This window comes from Pan paniscus, chromosome 7, assembly GCF_029289425.2.
Source record: "Pan paniscus chromosome 7, NHGRI_mPanPan1-v2.0_pri, whole genome shotgun sequence".
Classification (NCBI taxonomy): domain Eukaryota; kingdom Metazoa; phylum Chordata; class Mammalia; order Primates; family Hominidae; genus Pan; species Pan paniscus.
The window spans coordinates 61,153,491-61,172,618 of NC_073256.2; the positions used below are offsets into that span (position 1 = coordinate 61,153,491).

General features: G+C 45.7%; 1 protein-coding gene across 1 annotated transcript in view; it reads left to right on the plus strand.

The window, feature by feature from the left end:
* Nucleotides 1–2,320: 2,320 nt before the first annotated feature.
* CHRNB3 (cholinergic receptor nicotinic beta 3 subunit) overlaps nt 2,321–19,128 on the plus strand; it is a 39,202-nt gene continuing 22,394 nt past the window's right edge. Inside the window, exons 1-3 of the mRNA XM_003823278.6 lie at nt 2,321–3,235; nt 14,397–14,548; nt 16,071–16,115. Coding sequence (XP_003823326.1) covers nt 3,184–3,235; nt 14,397–14,548; nt 16,071–16,115 — 249 coding nt within the window. The 5' untranslated portion in view covers nt 2,321–3,183. The remainder of the gene's footprint in view (nt 3,236–14,396; nt 14,549–16,070; nt 16,116–19,128) is intronic.

Below are 19,128 nucleotides of genomic sequence, written 5' to 3' on the forward strand. Positions count from 1 at the left end.
TCTGAGGTCGCTGGGTATTGTGATTCTGTCCTGCATGGTAGATAAGCGGGTACGGTTTCACACTGGAAGGGACCTTGGCAATTGGGCTGGCTCTCTTATTTTTGTTATTTGCAAATCCACTAAGTGTATCTTCCATGCCTTCAAGATGTTAAATGTGTTAGATCCACGCAGCCCACCACTAAAGACCCTCTTCCAGGCTTGACATCCATTTGTTAATCCACACCCTTGTTTACAGTTGCTTAATTAGTTCTGAGTCCCCTTACATGTACTACAGAACCAACCACAATGCTCCTTTTTGTCCCCTTAGAGGTCATGAAATAATTTCTCAAAGTTTCTCCTTTTCTCATCATTAATACCAAAATATCCTTTTCTTTAAAAAATCTTTTGTCTTTCCTGCCTTAATAACCTTTTTAATGGTGTTGAGTTTTATATTCTAAAAAGTAAAAGTTATAAAAAGCTCAGTTGAAGGGTGTTAACTCATACATCAACTGGGTGACCACAATGCTATCGTGCATGTTAGTGTGTGTGCTTGTGTGTGTGCACTGGAAGGAAGTAAAGCATTGATGGTGATCGGATTAGAATCATGGACTGTAAGTGGTCTTGAAATGTAGTATTAGGATTACACTGCTTTCATGATTACTAAATGCCAATCAGAACTTACATCTTCAATTGAAAGCACACCTGGCCGGGCTCGCGCAGTGGCTCACACCTGTAATCCCAGCTCTTTGGGAGGATGAGGCAGTTGGATCACTGGAGGTTGGGAGTTCGAGACCAGCCTGGCCAATATGGTGAAACCCTGTTTCTACTAAAAATATAAAAATTACCTGCACGTGCTGGTGGACACCTGTAATCCCAGCTACTCAGGAGGCTGAGGCAGGAGAATTGCTTGAACCTGGGAGGTGAAGGTTGTAGTGAGGCGAGATTGCGCCACTGCACTCCAGCCTGGGCAACAGAGCAAGACAGCCTCTTTTCCTGTGTCTATTTGATGTCCGCTTTTCCCCCCAAAGTCTAAACTCAGTGGAGAGATGATTTGAGGTTTCTACAGTGGGATGGTGAAGAGTTGAGTATCTTTGCAGGGAGAAAGGTGGCTGTAAAGGGAGACAGAAAAGAACTTCCCAAGGCATAGGAAGGGGCTGGCAGGTCCTTCTGGCAGCAGGACCGTGCCCTGCTCAGGGTTGCACTCAAGGGGTGCAGTCCTCAGCAGGCCAGGGTTGTGTGGGACCCAGGGAGGCAGGGTCCTGTTACCGAGGCCTCCAGTATTGGCAGAATCCTGGGTCTTGGCAGAATCCTGGGTCTTGGCAGAATCCTTGGCATCGGAGAAGGCAAAGAGCAACCGAGCTGTTGGCTCCACGGGACCGTGTGGGTGGGGCATGGACCCCAGCTGTGGTCAAGGCAGCCTGGAGGATACAAGACTGTGCCATATTTTGGGGACCACAAAAGGCTTCCAGATTCAGTTGCTCCCCTAGGGAGAGGGCTGCAGGGCCTGCAATGACTGAGATTGGATTTCCAGCCAGTTCCATGGAAGGCTAGCTTCATTTTATTCGATTTCTTGAAAATAAAGGTGAAACTTCCTGCACACTTGGATTGGCGGTGGCTGATTTACTCCTGAGACCATTACAAATTCTCAGCAGGCTGGGAGCACAGTTGAGATGGATAGGAGGAAATCAGTGCGTGGCTCCTTCCTTCCTCCTTGCATTCCCGCAACGTTCTCAAGCATTTGCAGGTGTCAGGCCCTGGACACAGAGAGACACAGAGGAGACTCCAGAGGGCTGGAGACCAAGCCCTCCTGCAGGAGCTGGTGGTCTAGGAAGGGAGGCCAGGCAGGGCAGCGACATTGTGATGTGAGGGGCTCTGAGACAGGGGCCCTGACAGGGCTCAAGAGCTCAGGGTCCCGGGGTCCTGGGCTAGACCTCTTTTCCACACATGGTGGCTTCTTACCGAGCACCCTCTGGGTGTCTCAAACTCACTAATGGCACACAGAGGAGGGTTAAATTAAGAAATTTAAAAATTGGACTAAATCACTGCCGCTAAGATGGAATTCCTCCATGCCCTGGAGTGGGTTCCTCCAGCACTCAGTTCCCAACCAGGTAGGTCTTGGCTCCCACCTGGCCCTCTTGTCTGTCTAGCCCTGACTTTGTACTTGCCATTCATTTGATGTATCATGTATTTATCAAGGGCCCTCTGGGTGTGCACAGCACTGAACTAGATGAAATCTGATCAACTGTGAAGAAGAAAGGATGGTGTTATTAGTGTCCAAGTCTCATACATAAAACACCACTAACCTCCCACCCTACTGTCCCCTGCAGTGACCAGAAGGTGGGCCTGGTGGGGTCAAGGGAGCCACAGAGAATGTGCTGATATTAACACATGTGGGAACCAGCAGAATAGGGAGGCTCCAGGACATACTCATGACTTCAGGTCCAACTGGAAAAGACAATAGAGAGGCTGGGCGCAGTGGTTCATGCCTGTAATCCCAGCACTTTGGGAGGCCGAGGCGGGCGGATCTCCTGAGGTCAGGAGTTCAAGACCAACCTGGCCAACATGGTGAAACCCTGTCTCTACAAAAATACAAAAATTAGCTGGGCATGATGGCAGGTGCCTATAATCCCAGCTACTCAGGAGGCTGAGGTGGGAGAATGGCTTGAACCTGGGAGACGGAGGTTGCAGTGAGCCGAGATTGCACCATTGCACTCCAGCCTGGGTGACAGAGTGAGACTCCATATCAAAAAAAGAATAAAAAGAAAAAGAAAAGAGAATAGAGGAATAACGGGGATGAGAAACTTTTCACTATGGATGTGGTAAAGTGTGGTTCTTCTGTACGCAGATCTCCAACTGTAAGAAAAATAGCACAGAACATTCAGAAGTTGTCTAGTTTCATCCTTTCTCCAGTGCCCCGCATCTCTTGCAAGGGAGTAAATTAATAAGTCAGGAGTTAGGACCCAGAGATATGTTTTAGACTTACACGATCTGACAGCTGACTGCAAATCAATGAAGTGCACTTTGAGAAGCGGTGCACTCGGTGAGAGGGGTTGAGATTGTTTTATTCCACTCCAGGTGTTGCTGTCCTCTTGGGTTCCACTTCGGATTTTGAACCCCTGTATTTTCTTTTCAAAACCCCCTTTTCCAATGGAAATGCTCTGTTGTTAAAAAGGAAGAAACTGTCTTTCTGAAACTGACATCACGATGCTCCCAGATTTTATGCTGGTTCTCATCGTTCTTGGCATCCCTTCCTCAGGTAAGCACAAGTCACAGTAAATTAAAACTACAGTTGCAGAATTATTTCAGCAGAGGAGGCAAAACTATGGTGTTGATAATGTTAGAATTACAACATGTAATGCACAAGATACATTTAGGATAACCTTTAAAATGTGGCCCAAATGAGTAATTCTGTGAGATGTGGGGTTTTTTTGCTGAAGAAATCGTATCTATGATTTTCATAATGTTTATGTTTTTGTCATTTGCTGCGTTTCTCCTTCTGAATCACTATGAGCTTGGTAAGAAAATACAAAAGCAGGAAAAACATTATTGAATGCACTGAGCATTACTCAGAGAATTGTTCAAATATTTGGCACAGAAATTTACTATATCAACATTTTTCTATCATATTTAACAGTAATTTCTATATCTGTGTGTAGATATTTAATTTTGTCCAATATGCCCTGTAGGCCTATATATTTTAATAAATCTGTGTATGTAGGTAGATTTAGCATGTTTATATATCACAATTAAACACCAATGTATCAAAACTCTATGAATATGTGTTTTATGTGACTATTATCAACTGAAAATAGAGGAATTTTTGATAAGGATAAAGGACAAATAAAAGGAAAAAGTGAAAGATAGAGACAGAGATGCAGAGAAAGAACAAAAAGAGAAAAAGAAAGGGGAATAAAGTACTGAAAGGCTTTGGGGATTGGTCATTTGCACCTGCCAATTTCCTGGGTTTGGGAATCTTTTCACTTTTTGTGTAACTTGAGAACAGAAAGTTTTCCCCCATTGAATCAGAAACCATCTGAAACCGCAGCCAGATGGTGAGAAAAGTGTCAGTTCACTAGCAATTTGTATTAATTTCTCAGTAGTATTTTTGCCACGTTTGATTATTGTAATTTTCAAATGGAGAACTGGAGACACTAAGGGAGATTTGCCCAAATCCAGAAATAAATTCTACATTTCAAGTTCCCAAGGCTGCGAGCCACCTGAACATTATCCTGTTGTCAAAAACGCCTTTTCTCAGACCAAGGACTCAAAGTCAAACAGGAATTTCTAAATGCAGAAAGCCTCAAACTCACTTTCAAATATCATGAAATTTGGACTTTTCAAAGTCTTGAATGCAGTTTGCTAATCACAAAAATGATAAGAAAATTCTGTGTGTTTGAGCTTACCATTAATGTACGTGTGTCTGATGTTTTTCTGTCTTTATTATTCTATTTATTATAAAACAATTGATTCTTACCACTCTTTTCCCAAGGAATGATTTCTCTCAATGGTTAGCGAGGGTGTTTAGCATAAATCTCTTGGTTCAGCTAAGTCTCGTCCTCTGTGTACAATCATGATTACATAAGAAAACTGGAATTGCTTGGCCTCTGGCATTGGTCTCCATTGTGTGGGCTGGAAGAGTTTGGGAAGATTGTGTAATCTTTCACAGATCTATAATAAATCTAATAACCTGTGATAAATCTTACATCTGTATTTCTAGATCCATCAGCATCTGCTCATATTTTTAAATCTGTCCCATATTTCCTTAGATTTTTTAACTTTACTATTCATTGTAAGCAAAATAGTTTCTTTTTGTTATGCAAAACTACTTTTTTCAAATTACAAGAGGCAACCCCTTCATTTTTATATTTCTGGCTTTGGTAAAAAGGAGCCTTGGGTGTGGCCATGGGTTGTCTCTCATATTGCTATTTCATATTTTGTGTGTGCTATCTGCTCTCAAAAAGCGGAGGTGTATCTTATTTATCTTCCCATCTCTCTTACAACATGATGATATGATAAGACATAATGTGTTTATTCATTCAATAAATACTTATTGAGCATCTACTGTATCCTAGGAATGGTTCCAGTGTCTAGGAATGCAAGAGGAAATAAAAACAAAGCCATTTTCTAATAAGCTCTCAGCTGGGCATCATGGCTCACACCTGTAATCCCAACACTTTGGGAGGCCAAGGTAGGCAGATCACCTGAGGTCAGGAGTTTGAGGCCAGCCTGACCAACATGGTGAAACTCCGTTTCTACTAAACATACAAAAAATTAGCCAGGCGTGGTGGCACACGCCTGTAATCCCAGCTGCTCGGGAGACTGAGGCAGAAGAATCGAATCGCTTGAACCTGGGAGGCAGAGGTTGCAGAAAGCCGAGATCACACCACTGCACTCCAGCTTGGGCAACAAGAGCGAAACTCGGTCTCAAAAAAAGAAAAAAAAGGTCTCATGCTATCAAGAATCCATTAAATATGCATTCTTTGATTTCACCATGAGGGCTAGCTCCATGGGTGACGGAAGAGGCTGCCATATTTGTGGTATGCTTTTTTTTTTTTTTTTTTGACGAGGCGGCAATAGTGGAAGGAAGAAACAAAATATACCAAAAGGCATCAAAGCAAAAAAATCCACATTTCCCAATCGTCTTTGCTGAGATTTGGAATTCTTCAATAATTTCTTTTCTTTTCTTTTCTTTTCTTTTTTTTGAGATGGAGTCTCGCTCTGTCGCCCAGGCTGGAGTACAGTGGCGCGATCTCTGCTCACTGCAAGCTCCGCCTCCCGGGTTCACGCCATTCTCCTACCTCAGCCTCCAGAGGAGCTGAGACTACAGGTGCCCACCACCACGCCCAGCTAATTTTTTTTGTATTTTTAGTAGAGATGCGGTTTCACCGTGTTAGCCAGGATGGTCTCAATCTCCTGACCTCGTGATCCACCCACCTCGGCCTCCCAAAGTGCTGGGATTACAGGTGTGAGCCACCGCGCCCGGCCTTGTTTTTTGTTTTTTGTGGTTTTTTTGAGATGGAATCTCGCTCTGTCACCCAGGCTGGAGTGCAGTGGCAATCTTGGCTCACTGCAACCTTTGCCTCCTGGATTGAAGGGATTCTCCTGCCTCAGCCTCCCGAGTAGCTGAGATTACAGGTGCCCACCATCACACCTAATTCTTTTTTATTTTTAGTAGAGATGAGGTTTCACCATGTTGGCCAGGCTGGTCTCAAACTCCTGACCTTAGGTGATCCACCCGCTCCGGCCTCCCAAAGTCCTGGGATTACAGGCATGAGCCACCATGCCCGGCCCAATTATTTCTTTTCTGTCCTGGCTGAGGATAAAAAAATGGCATTATCAGTAAAACCATAAATAATCCTGAAGATTTTTATGAAATCCTGTTCATAAAATTATGGACAGATGTTGATGGATCTAGAAATACTCACAGATCTGAGATTTATAACAGGTTATTGGATTTAGTATAGATCTGTGAGAGAGAAAAGTTTTATCTGTTAAGTCTTATCAGTTGTTTGTACCTCAGTGTGAGTTTGTCAAATTTTGCTAAAAGTGGATGTTGATATGGAGGTGGGAAGAGAGCAGGGGCATCTGAGAGACTGAGGAAAGGAAACAGAATCAAGAATAAAGAGACTTGTCGGGTGTGGGGCTTACGTCTGTAATCCCAGCACTTTGGGAGGCTGAGGCGTGCAGATCATGAAGTCAGGAGGTGGAGACCATCCTGGCCAACATGGTGAAACCTCGTCTCTACTAAAAACACAAAAATTAGCTGGGCGTGGTGGCACATGCCTGTAATCCCAGCTACTTGGGAGGCTGAGGCAGGAGAATTGCTTGAACCCGGGAGTCGGAGGTTGCAGTGAGCCGAGATCACGCCACTGCACTCCAGCCTGGCGACAGAGCAAGACTCAGTCTCAAAAAAAAAAAAAAAAAAAAAAAAAGAATAAAGAGACCAAGGATGCTGCAATGGTTCACGTCTGTAATCCAACATTTTGGGAGGCCAAAGCAGGAGGATTACTTGAGCCCAGGAGCTCAAGACCAGCCTGGACAACATAGTGAGAGGCATCCGTCTCTACAAAAAATTTAAAAATTAGCCAGGCATGGTGGCATGCTCCTGTAGTCGCAGCTACTCGGGAGGCTGAGGCAGGACGATCACATGAGCCCAGGAGGTTGAGGCTGCAGTGACCCATGATCATGCCACTGCACTCCAGCTGGCAACAGAGCAAGGCCCTGTCTCTATTAAAAAATAAAAAGAATAAAGAGACCAGAAGGTCAGGTCTTCAATTCCAAAGGAAAATTTCTTTGTCTTAAAGTGTTACTAGGGACCTTATCAATATCTTTCATGATTTCATTCAGTGAGGCTGAGAGAGCCCCAACCCCCTCACAGAGGTGTCTCTCCAATCCCCTGGTAGCTGTGTTACTTTTACCTGACTGCTCTGTTGAGATAAACTGCAGCTTGAGTGAAGGGCTGCTCCCCAGTCATATGCACATCTTAAACTCTGACAGTCTTTTGTATCTTGAAAACAGCAAATATCTGGGGTTAATAGGCCACATTTTGTGGATGTTTCATAGACACAAAGACCCTAAAAGCCTGGAAGGTGTGAGCTGCTGGAGGCCTCAGCCATCACCCATTTCCTTTTCTTATTGGGAGATGTTAACTGCTTGGAATCAAGACCAGAACCCATGGTCTCTAAATCAGAGTCCAATGCCTCTCATTATTAAATAAATATTTGTTGGATTCTCCTCCTAATGAGTGATGACTTCGGAAAGGGAATCAGCCTTCTGAGCCAGCGGCAGCACACTCTCCCAGAGCCTGTCCCAGCCTGAGCTCAGTGCACAGGAGATGACCAGCATCAGGCCAAGTGCGCTCCATCCCTGTCTCTGCCTCCGAACTGAAGCCTTCACATTCGCTCTCTGCCTCTCCATCTTCCTTCCTCTGCCCATGGAGTTGTCTGTCTGGCCCTAAAGGAAATATATATATATTTATTTAAAATAGAAATAAACATTTATTTATTTATTTATCAGAGCTTCTCTGCACCACCCAGGCCGGTCTCAAACTCCTGGCCTCAAGCAATCCTCCTGCCTCAGGCTCCCAAGTAACTGGGATTTACAGGTGTGAACCACCACACCCAGCCCCACAGGAAATATTTTGACAAAGAAAAATGAGACAAAGATTAAGCAAGGAGGCCAGGCACGATGGCTCTCGCCTGTAATCCCAGCACTTTGGGAGGCCGAGGTGGGATCACCAGGTCCAGAGATCGAGACCATCCTGGCCAACATATTGAAACCCTGTCTCTACTAAAAATACAAAAATTAGCTGGGCATGGTGGCACGTGCCTGTAATCCCAGCTACTTGGGAGGCTGAGGAAGGAGAATTGCTTGAACCTGGGAAGCAGAGGTTGCAGTGAACCAAGATTGCGCCACTGCACTCCAGCCTGGCAACAGAGTGAGATTCTGTCTCAAAAAAAATAAAAAGAATATAATTCTTCCAGGTAGTAGATTGCTCTAAATAACAGTAAAGCATTCTGGAAAACACAATGCTAACAGAAAAACATCAAAAATAGCAATAACAGCAAATATATGTATATCGAATTGAATTTTTGCAATAAGGGAAGATGGCTGGCCTGGCTGCCAGAAGACCACGCAGGCCACCATCAGCTGGATGGCCCTGGGCAAGGCTCCTCTCGATGCCCCAGTATCTTCACCTGTAAAACGAGGGGCTGGGATGGTCCTGGAGGTACTTCTTGGCTTTGTTGTCTTAGCTTCATTATCAGTTCACTTTTCCTTCCTCTTTCATTGAGGCTGAAATTGGGTCCAAGCTTCTGTAAGAGATGCATCCATGTCCGGGAGTGGTGGCTCATGCCTGTAATCCCAGCACTTTGGGAGGCCAAGGCGGGCAGATCACTTGAGGTCGGGAGTTCAAGACCAGCCTGACCAATGTAGCGAAACCCTGTCTCGCTACAAAATACAAAAATTAGCCAGGCATGTTGGTGCACGCCTGTAATCCCAGCTACTCAGGAAGCTGAGGCATGAGAATTGCTTGAACCCAGGAGGCAGAGGTTGCCGTGAGCCAAGATCATGCCACTGCCCTTCAGCCGGGGTGACAGAGCAAGACTTCGTCTAAAAAAAAAAATACATATATATATATGTATCCACAATGGGGGACACTCATCTTCTGAGAAAAAATTCTTGGTTTTTCAATGGATTACTGAGATGGATCTTAGAATATAGTGATTAATTTAAAATATAAGTTATTTTGCAAATTTTGGTCTATGCACAACTTTCCAGGAATCCTTTTATTCCATAATACAAAGACCACTTGTCCTGGAAACCTTGAGCGCATCTGTGATTTTACATCTTCGGGAGCAGTGAGCCACGCTGGCTCTACCTCATTCTCCTGGGTCACAGAAAGCCCCGTTATGGCCTTTTGTTCATGTGTTCATTTGTTCATTCATCAAACATCATCAAATATTTATGGAGGCCCTGGTCTCAAAGGATCAACTGTGAGAAGCACTTGGCCTTTCTCATAATGTTCTATTTCACAAGAAGGACAAACCAGAAACATTTCCAGCCTTGTCCTCTAAGTCTGCTCCAATAATGCCAATGACTTCAGCTTCTATTTTGGAAAGGTTCTGGAAATTTGAAGATATTAGGCAGAAATCATTTAATCTTTGGCTTTTTTTATTAGGGGGGTAAAGTCTGTTTTGGTCAGAACAGATTTGCATTAGTCAGGCTGCCATCACAAAATACCATAGACTGATTAAAAACAGACATTTATTTTCTCACAGTTCTGGAGGCTGGAAGTCTGTGATCACGTGCTAGAAAGTCAGTTTCTGGTGAGGGCTCTGTTCCTGGCTTACAAACAGCTGCCTTCTTGCTGTGTCCTCACATGGTGTGTCCTCTGCACTTCCTCCTTATAGGCTCTGTCTTTAAATATAGTCACGTTGGGGGTTAGGGCTTAAACATTTGATTTTTGAGGGATATAAACATTCAGTCCCTAACAGCCAGTATGGTTCATGCTTTATGTTAATTCAGACGGAAAGTGCACCTTCTGACAGTGGTAACACAGGTGGAGATGTATGCTGTGCGTGAAAGAGCAGAGCTGCTTGCTGCCCCTGGATCTTGGTGAAGAGCAGGATTCCTGTACCTTCACAGGGAGCACAGCTGCGTAAGTGCAAACGCTAAGCATATCAGGTCAGAATTCTAGATTTCCCCTCCCAACGTGCAACTCCACCTCCTTTCAGAATGACTGGACAGTTTTTCTTTTGGGAAAGGAAGTTCATGGTTACAGTCCCTGCTCATCTTCAAGAACACTCTCTCTTATGTGTCCAAAATTCTCCCGGCTCACAGTTGTCTGAGCTAATAGGTGTGTGTGTGTGTGTGTGTGTGTGTGTGTGTGCTTGCATGTGTTGGTTCAGGCATCATTCAGTTGTTCTCGGCCTCCCTGGAGTGCCTCCATCCATTGTGAGATGGTGTCTTCAGTAATTTGTGCTAATTTGGCTGACCTGGGACTCAGGGACTCTGTAAGAACTTCAGCATCTCAGCAGCTAGTCAGGTGGTGCAAGCAGCCATCAGGGCTGTGTTCAGATGCCTGTCAGTGGCTACAGTGGCTTAACCAAATAGGAGATTGCTTTTCTCACATACCAAGAAATTTGGAGACCAATAGTACAGGGCTATCAGAAACCCAGGTTCTGTGTGTCTTTCCATTCTGCCCTCCTATGTGTGTAGCTTTCATCAGGTTTTCAAGACAGATAAGTGGCCAAATCTCCAGTTTCAGACAAAAAGAAGGAGGCAGACATGTCAGATCAAGTCCATCCTTTTTAACAACCTTTCCTCTAACCACCCCAATCCCAACAGCTTCTGTTTGTATCTAACTGGCTACATGTGCCATAGGCCATTCCCAGATGCAAGGGAGCCCAGAGCTGAGCTTTTTAAGCTGGCACCATGCAACCCTGAATAAATTTAGCATCTGTTGCCAAGGAAAAGGGGGAATGCCTGTTGGGCAGGGAACTGGCAGTGTCTGCCACAGTGCTGCTGTGGTTTGAATGTGTTCCCCAAAGTTCAAGTGCTGGAAATTTGACCCCCAACGCAGTAGTGTTGGGAGGTGGGGCCTAATGGTAGGTGTTTGGGTCATGGGGGCACCACCCTCATGAATGGATTTATGCCATTATCATGGGAGGGGTTGGCACCCTCTTGTCTCTCTCACCCCCTCTTTGCCCTTCCATCATGTTTGATGCAGCAAGAAGGCCCTGACCAGATGTCAGTGATCTCACCAGATGCTCATGATCTTGGACTTCCCAGTCTCTAGAACCATAAGCCAATAAATTTCTGTTCATTATAAATTCCTCAGGTTGTGGTATCCTGTTGTAGCAGCACAAAATAAGTGAAGACAAGTGCCTTTCAAACAATATTCTCTGCCTTAGAGGAGGGGGCTGCCTGACCTGGGGATAGATGGAGGAGGACAGCTGTGTCCTCACTGCTTCCCTCTTCTCTTGAGCAATTCACCTCTGGTCCCAACTCTCCAGATGCCCCTCAGTAAAACAAAGTCCATGAAGCTGACTGCATTGTTGCTCGAGTGGTTGTCCACTCAATAGCCATTAGCTCAACAGCTGCTGGGTGACAGTCACTGTTCTAGGAGCCGGGAATACAGGAGTGAGGAAGACAATCCCCAACTTCCTGGAGCTGGCATCATCTAGGGACGGGAGACAACAATAAACAGATAAATGTGATATGATTAGGTTCTCTACTGGAAGATGAAGTACCCTAAGAGGATAGAGAGGAGAGGGACTTTAAATAGTGTAACCTGAAATGACTTACTCAAGGAAATGACATTTGAACAAAGACTGGACAAGTGAAGGGATGGCTGTGGGCTCTCCGGGTAAGGGTAAGAACTTTCCCCAAGCAGATGCATTCTGGCTTGTTCTGGGAATCGCAGACTGGCCCGAGGGCTGGGGAGGAGGATGTGGGCAGTATGGTGGGGGTGGTGCACAGTTAGGGCCATATGGGGTCAGGGAGACTGTGGAGGGACTTAGGATGATTCTTTCTGAGTGTGATGGGAAACCATCTGGAGCGCTTAGCAGGGAACTGACATAATCCTCTAGCTGCTGTGTGGGGAATGGACTGCAGAAAGGTCAAGAGTGAAAACAATTAGGAAGCAGTGCAGGAGCCCAAGAGAGAGAGCATCTGTGCCCTCAGCGTGGCCCCGGTGGAGACAATGGGGAACAATCAGGGCTGGGATGTATTCTCAAGGACATTAAGACCCGACGTAGGGTGGGAGAAAAAGAGAGGAGTCAAGGATGACTTCAAGAATGTCCCTCTGAGCAAATGCCCCCTAGAGCCTGTGGGGTTCCAGGAAGGTTACCTGGCTCTTTACAGACTGACACCCTGGTGGCTGCCCAGCTGGCTGCTCCCAGTGCTGCTCTTGGTACTAATAGTAATCAACAGATCAGTTTTTGTTTATTAAAAAAAATTTTTTTTGAGACAGGGTCTTGCTCTGTCACCTAGGCTGGAGTGCAGTGGTGCTACCACCACTCACTGCAGCCTTGACTTCCGGGACTCAAGCCATCCTCCTGCCCCAGCCTCCCAAGTAGCTGGGACTATAGGGGTGTGCCACCATGCCCGGCTAATTTTTTTATTTTTGTAATACAGGGTCTTCCTATGTTGCCTAGGCTGGTCTCCAACTCCTGGGCTCAAAAGATCCTCCCACCTTAGCCTCCCAAAGTGCTAGGATTACAGGTGTGAGCCACCATGCCTGGCCCACAGTTTTTAAGTAAATAAGCACAAATGTAAGGCTGCGTCTCTCCCTATCACTCATCTGCATTTTATGTGGAGGAAAATGGGGCTGGGAACCGTCAGAGGACACAGCCCACTTCACCCACGCCTCTGAGGTGCTGGGACAGAGGCACCTGGAATTGCTCCTCTCTTAGGAAAGTGCCTACAGAAGCCTCCTGCACACAGGGGGATGGTGCACTGTTGTGCTTTTCTTCCTAAAAGAATCCCTGGATTTTGAGTGGGCAAACCTGGAGGGTATGTCTCTCATGAGATCATTACCCAGCATGTGGGTATCTCAGTGGGAAGAAAAAGGTTTTCTATGGTCAGGACATGGTGCAGAATGAGTTGCTATAGGATATTAATCGGGTGCTGAACAGACAAGGAGGGGCAGGTTAAAACTCCCATGCTGATCAGTAATGGGACTGCACCTGTGAATGGCCACTGCACTCTAGCCTGGGCAACATAGTGAGACCCTGTCTTCTTTTTTTAAAAGTAGGGGCTTCCTTGTTTTAAATGTGATAGCACGGCATTGTAAGGAAATAGAACTCTACTTTGGGACTGCATTCCTAAGCCATTTCCCCAACTGGAGGGTTAAAGCTTAACACTGGGTGTTTCTGAGGTTCTCACATAGTGAGGCGCTGGGCAGAGTGTGACATCCTGGCTGCTGACCAAGGAAGGACTTTGTAAGGAAAGACTCTTCCTTGGGAAAAGACAAGAGGACCGTGAGGGGCACACGGCTGGTGTTCAGTGACCATGTGCTGACTCTGACATCTACTAACACACATAAAACAAACACCCACTATGGGCCAGGCACTGTTCTAGGTGCTGGGTAAACATGATCAAATATAACGCCCATTGCTCCCATCGTCAGGGAGCTCCAGAGGAAGACAGGTGTGACAAATGACAAGAGACTTCCAAAGGGAGATGCTGGAGGCTCAGGGACGGAGAACAGCTTGGGGGCAGGGCCCATCTCTGTGAAGAGGGAGCATTGCAGATGGGACCAGAGGTGGGGGTCGGGGTGGCTGCAGATGGAGCTTTTGGGACCTGGGTGTTGACCCCATGATGGGAAAATCTCATGAGAGAGTGCAGCTCTGGGTAAAATGTGGATTCTGGGCCGGGCGTGGTGGCTCACGCCTGTAATCCCAGCACTTTGGGAGGCTGAGGCGGGCAGACCACGAGGTCAGGAGATCGAGACCATCCTGGCTAACATGAGGAAACCCCTTCTCTACTAAAAATACAAAAAATTAGCCGGGTGTGGTGGCAGGCACATGTAGTCCCAGGTACTCGAGAGGCTGAGGCAGGAGAATGGCATGAACCCTGGAGGCGGAGCTTGCAGTGAGCCGAGATCGCGCCACTGCACTCCAGCCTGAGTGCAGCCTGAGCAACAGAGTGAGACTCTGTCTCAAAAAAAATACACACACACACACACACACACACACAAAATGTGGATTCTGTTTTCAGCTGTGTGTGTTTGGAGGGAGGTAGGAGTGGACGTGGAGACTCTTGCATGCTCCAAGTTGCCTTTCAAGAACTGGGCTGTTTAGAAACAGACACAGCCTATGGTGCAGGAGGCCAAGGCCACAGGAGCCACGGGACACTCATTCAGGCATCGTGCCCCTCCCATTAACCCAGGTCCGCCCATGATTCTTTTACAGCCACCACAGGTTTCAACTCAATCGCCGAAAATGAAGATGCCCTCCTCAGACATTTGTTCCAAGGTTATCAGAAATGGGTCCGCCCTGTATTACATTCTAATGACACCATAAAAGTATATTTTGGATTGAAAATATCCCAGCTTGTAGATGTGGTGAGTAATCCTTGGCACTTGGCTAAAAAGAACATGCATTCCTTAACCTGTTTATGAGTCTAAAATATATTTTTTCCCTATGTCTGCCATTTCAATTTTAAAAATAATTTACTGTTAGAGAAAATCTGCCCCCAAGAAGCCACTAAAATGACCCAAGGAAAGAACGAGAAGTTGTCACAGGGTAAATTTTCATTGCAGCACTGTTAGTGTGGGACGATTTGCTGCGGGGAGGATGTGGTTGCTAAGATAAGTCATTGCTCCTGGCCCCGGTTTGCTGAACACCCAGGGAGGAGGGCTGGGAACTGCAGAGAAGAGGGGCTGAGCCTGGGGCTGACGTGCTGTGATCTTCGATCCTCCCTGGCTGTGCCCTGGGCTGGTAGGGGGCTCTGCAGGGAGACAGGGTGGTAACAACAGTGCCCAGAGCAAGGCCCATTCCTGCTGTCCCTAGGCAGCCCCGTCACCTCTTCTGAACTCACCCATGCCTTCACATTCTAATTTTCCTTTTGAGCTTGCCTTTCTGTCATGATTGTGTTCTTAGAAGAAACCAGTGAACTTTAACTCCCTAAATGCAACAAAATTGTCCTTCTATGATCCCCAAAGCCCCAGAAGAATCCTCCTATGTTGTCCATATTCTCCACCCCACTACACACATGTGCGCACACTCACCTGCCCTGGCTGGCTCAATACCCCAGGATTCCTTCTAGGAAGTCATGCAAAGCCCGTCTCCAGTTTAGCTATTATTTCCCTCTACTTTGTACCTTCATTATTATTATTATTATTGTTGAGACAGAGACTCTGTTTCACACAGGCTGGAATGCAGAAACGCGATCTTGGCTCACTTGCAACCTCCGTTTCCCAGGTTCAAGTGATTCTCCTGCCTCAGCTTCCTGAGTAGCTGGGATTACAGGCATGTGCCATGATGCCCAGCTAATTTTTGTATTTTTAGTAGAGACGGGGTTTCGCCATGTTGGACAGGCTGGTCTCGAACTCCTGACCTCAGGTGATCCACCTGCCTCGGCCTCCCAAAGTACTGGGATTATAGGTGTGAGCCACTGCACCCAGCCTACTTTGTACCTTTAAAGTGCCTTCTGGGTTATCCAATTTTATGTAAATATAGCCACAATGAACTGCTACTTGTTTCAGTTGTTTTTCATTTTAAGCAAAATCCGCATGCCATTTGACTATTTATATGCCATTTGACTGTTTACATGCCATTTGACTATTGTAAATTGAGAATCTTTTGCACTTTTAACACCTCAAAGGTAAGATTCAGATAGATTTTTCTGATCGAAACCAAACAAAAAACAACTGGGTGTGGTGGCGTGCACTTATAGTCAGCTCCTTGGGGGCTGGGGTGTGAGAATGGCTTGAGCCCCGGAGGTTGAGGGTGCAGTGAGCTATGGTGGCACCACTGCACTCCAGCCTGGGCAACATCTTGAGATCCCATTTCTAAAACAACAACAAAAATCACAACTTATTTTCACTTCAACTTACAGTATTTTTTAAATTTTCATTTTCTTAGGATGAAAAGAATCAGCTGATGACAACCAATGTGTGGCTCAAACAGGTAAATTTCAATCCAAGGATTGTGTCTGCTAACCCAGTCACTTATTTTCTATTTATAAAGGCTCCCATCTGAAAAACAATTATTTAAGAGGGCATATTGTGTTCCTCAGGGAGATTTGTGGGAAGGGTCTATGGCTTTTATTTTCCGTTGTGAGTGTTGGGGAGCTGATCCTGGCAAGCCCCTGGGTACACACTGTTGTGCGTGGTTGCTCTCAGCAGTAGAGCTGCTCGTGGAGCAGGCAGAGGTGACTCTACTGCCATAAGGCCTGGGGATGGGCCCTGGGACCACTTAGAGAAAACAACAAAGAGCCTCCAAGATGCACCACTTTCCCCCAGGTAGGGAACTGCAGCTAGGTAGGAAAATCAGGGCTACATCCTCCCTAGCCTTCTCTGGTCCTCTGTGGGTAGAATCTACCTCTAATACCTCTTGTTGCTTCCAAGGAAGAACTGAGCCCTGAATGGGGGAATAACGGGGCTGCCCATTATTAATTTCAGAACAGAGTGAAGCCCAAAACAAAATGATGAATACGTGTTTTCCTGACATCACTGAAAATGCATTTTGAATCGTTTTCAGCTTTCTTCTTAGATAATTGCTTTTAGCTTGGCTAGAGCTTATTTCCTAAAGTCAGGGGAGTGTGCCCAAAGGAGTTTGTTCTAGGATTGTCAGTAAATAATTACCATTCAAATCCCAGTTTCGCATATGTTATCTACAAAGAGAAAATATTGACATTTGATAGCAGGTAAGAAGTTTGGTTTATCCCAGCTATTCGGGAGGCTGAGGCAGGAGAATTGCTTGAACCCAGGCGGCAGAGGCTGCAGTGAGCCAAGATCATGCCACTGCATTCCAGCCTGGGTGACAGAGCAAGAGCCTGTGTCAAATAAATAAATAAACAAACTTGGTTTAATTGCTTGTGTTTTTATTTTGCCAGTGGTTTTTTTTTTAATTTAGTTTTCTCATATTCATTTACATATTTATCTGAGACACAGTCTCATTCTGCCGCCCAGGCTGGAGTGCAGTGGCATGATCTCTGCTCACTGCAACCTCTGCCTCCCAGGTTCAAGTGATTCTTGTGCCTCAGCCTCCTAAGTAGCTGGGATTACAGGTGCCCGCCACCACGCCCAGCTGATTTTTGTACTTTTAGTAGAAACAGGGTTTCACCATGTTGGCCAGGCTGGCCTCAAACTCCTGGCCTCAAGTGATCCGCCCACCCCAGCCTCCCAAAGTGCTGGGATTACAGACTTGAGCCACTGTATGTATTTATTTATTTTTTAGATTCAGGAGTTACATGTGCAGGTTTGTTTCATGGATATATTGCGTGATGCTGGGGTTTGGGCTTCTAGTGAACCCATCACCCAAATAGTGAACATCATACCCAATAGGTAGTTTTTCAACTTATTCCCCTCCCTCCCTCCTTCCCTCCCTTCCCCTTCATCTCTTTTGGAGACCCCAGTGTGTTTTGTTCCCATCTTTGTGTCCATGGGTACCAGTTGTTTAGCTCCCACTTCTAAGCGAGAACATGTAATATTTGATTTTCTAAAGTTTTTTGTTTGTTTGTTTTTCTTTTTCTTTTTTTTTTTTGAGACCGAATCTCACTCTGTCACCCAGGCTGGAGTGCAATGGCGCAATCTCGGCTCACTGCAACCTCCGCCTCCCGGGTTCAAGCTATCCTCTTGCCTCAGCCTCCCGAGTAGCAGGGACTACAGGCACACGCCACCACGCCCGGCTAATTTTTGTATTTTTAGTAGAAACGGGGTTTCACCATGTTGGCCAAATTGGTCTTGAACTCCTGGCCTCAGGTGATCTGCTCACCTCGGCCTCCAAAAGTGCTGGGATTACAGGTGTGAGCCACCGCACCCACCCTAAGTATTTTGTCCAGATATTGCCTAATTTGCCCCATTGTTTTAAAATATTCCTGGTGAGATATCTTTCTGCTAATGCTTTATAAGGAGCAATGGATACAAGAAACAGCAAGGAGCTTCCCCCAGCTTCATTTCATGTCATCAAATTTCTCCCACCCAACAACTTTAGTGAGATTTAGAGAACTATCATGATTTTCAGTGCTTTCTACTTATCTGATTCTCTAATCAGTAGAAACGGTCTGAATATTGTTTTACTTGCAAATAAAAATACCCAAAAGAAAATAATAAGCTTGGAATGTATATATAAAAATACCATTTAAATAAACATATCTTGCTATACACCCATCTCATTCCCCAGTGACTTACCCACTTTTGCAATTCAGAGGCCTTAGAATTGGGAAGTATTTTGAGTTGATAAAGGCCAAGAAGAAATCCTATATTCAAGCTTGCAGGGGAGAAAAGAACCCACACTTTCCTCTTAAGGTGAAAACAGGCTTAGAAGTTAACAAAAAATCAAACAAACACACAAACCTTTACTTCCTGCACACCTCCTTCCCCTACTGCTCTCTTTTTTTTTTTTTTTTTTTTTTTTTTTTTGAGTCTGTGTCTCACTCTGTCGCCTAGGCTAGAGTACAGTGGCTCGATCTCAGCTCACTGCAGCCTCTGCCTCCTGGGTTCAAGAGATTCTTCTGCCTCAGCCTCCTGAGTAGCTGGGACTACAGGCACGTGCCACCATACCTGGCTAATTTTTGTATTTTTAGTAGAGACGGGGTTTCAGCATGTTGGCCAGGCTGGTCTCGAACTCCTGATGTCAGCCCAAAGTGCTGGGATTACAGACATGAGCCACTTTGCCTGGCCAAGATTAAGCTCTAATCTCTCACATAAAGCAGGGGTCCAGGGACTCTGGGCCTTCACATGGGTATAGTAGGTCTTTTCACTTTTCTTGTGCTTTTGAAAATTAGGAGTCGTTTTGGCCAAAGAGAACAGCATTAGACACCAAAGAGTGGGCACCGAGGACCCTGAGGGCCTCAGCTACAGCTATGGAAAGGACTTCCCACAAAGTGTGCCACCAGAATCCCAGAAGCCTGGTGGGTGTCTTCAAACCAAGGTGGAATTAAATCCTAAAAGTCAATTCAATACCCAAAACCAAGCAG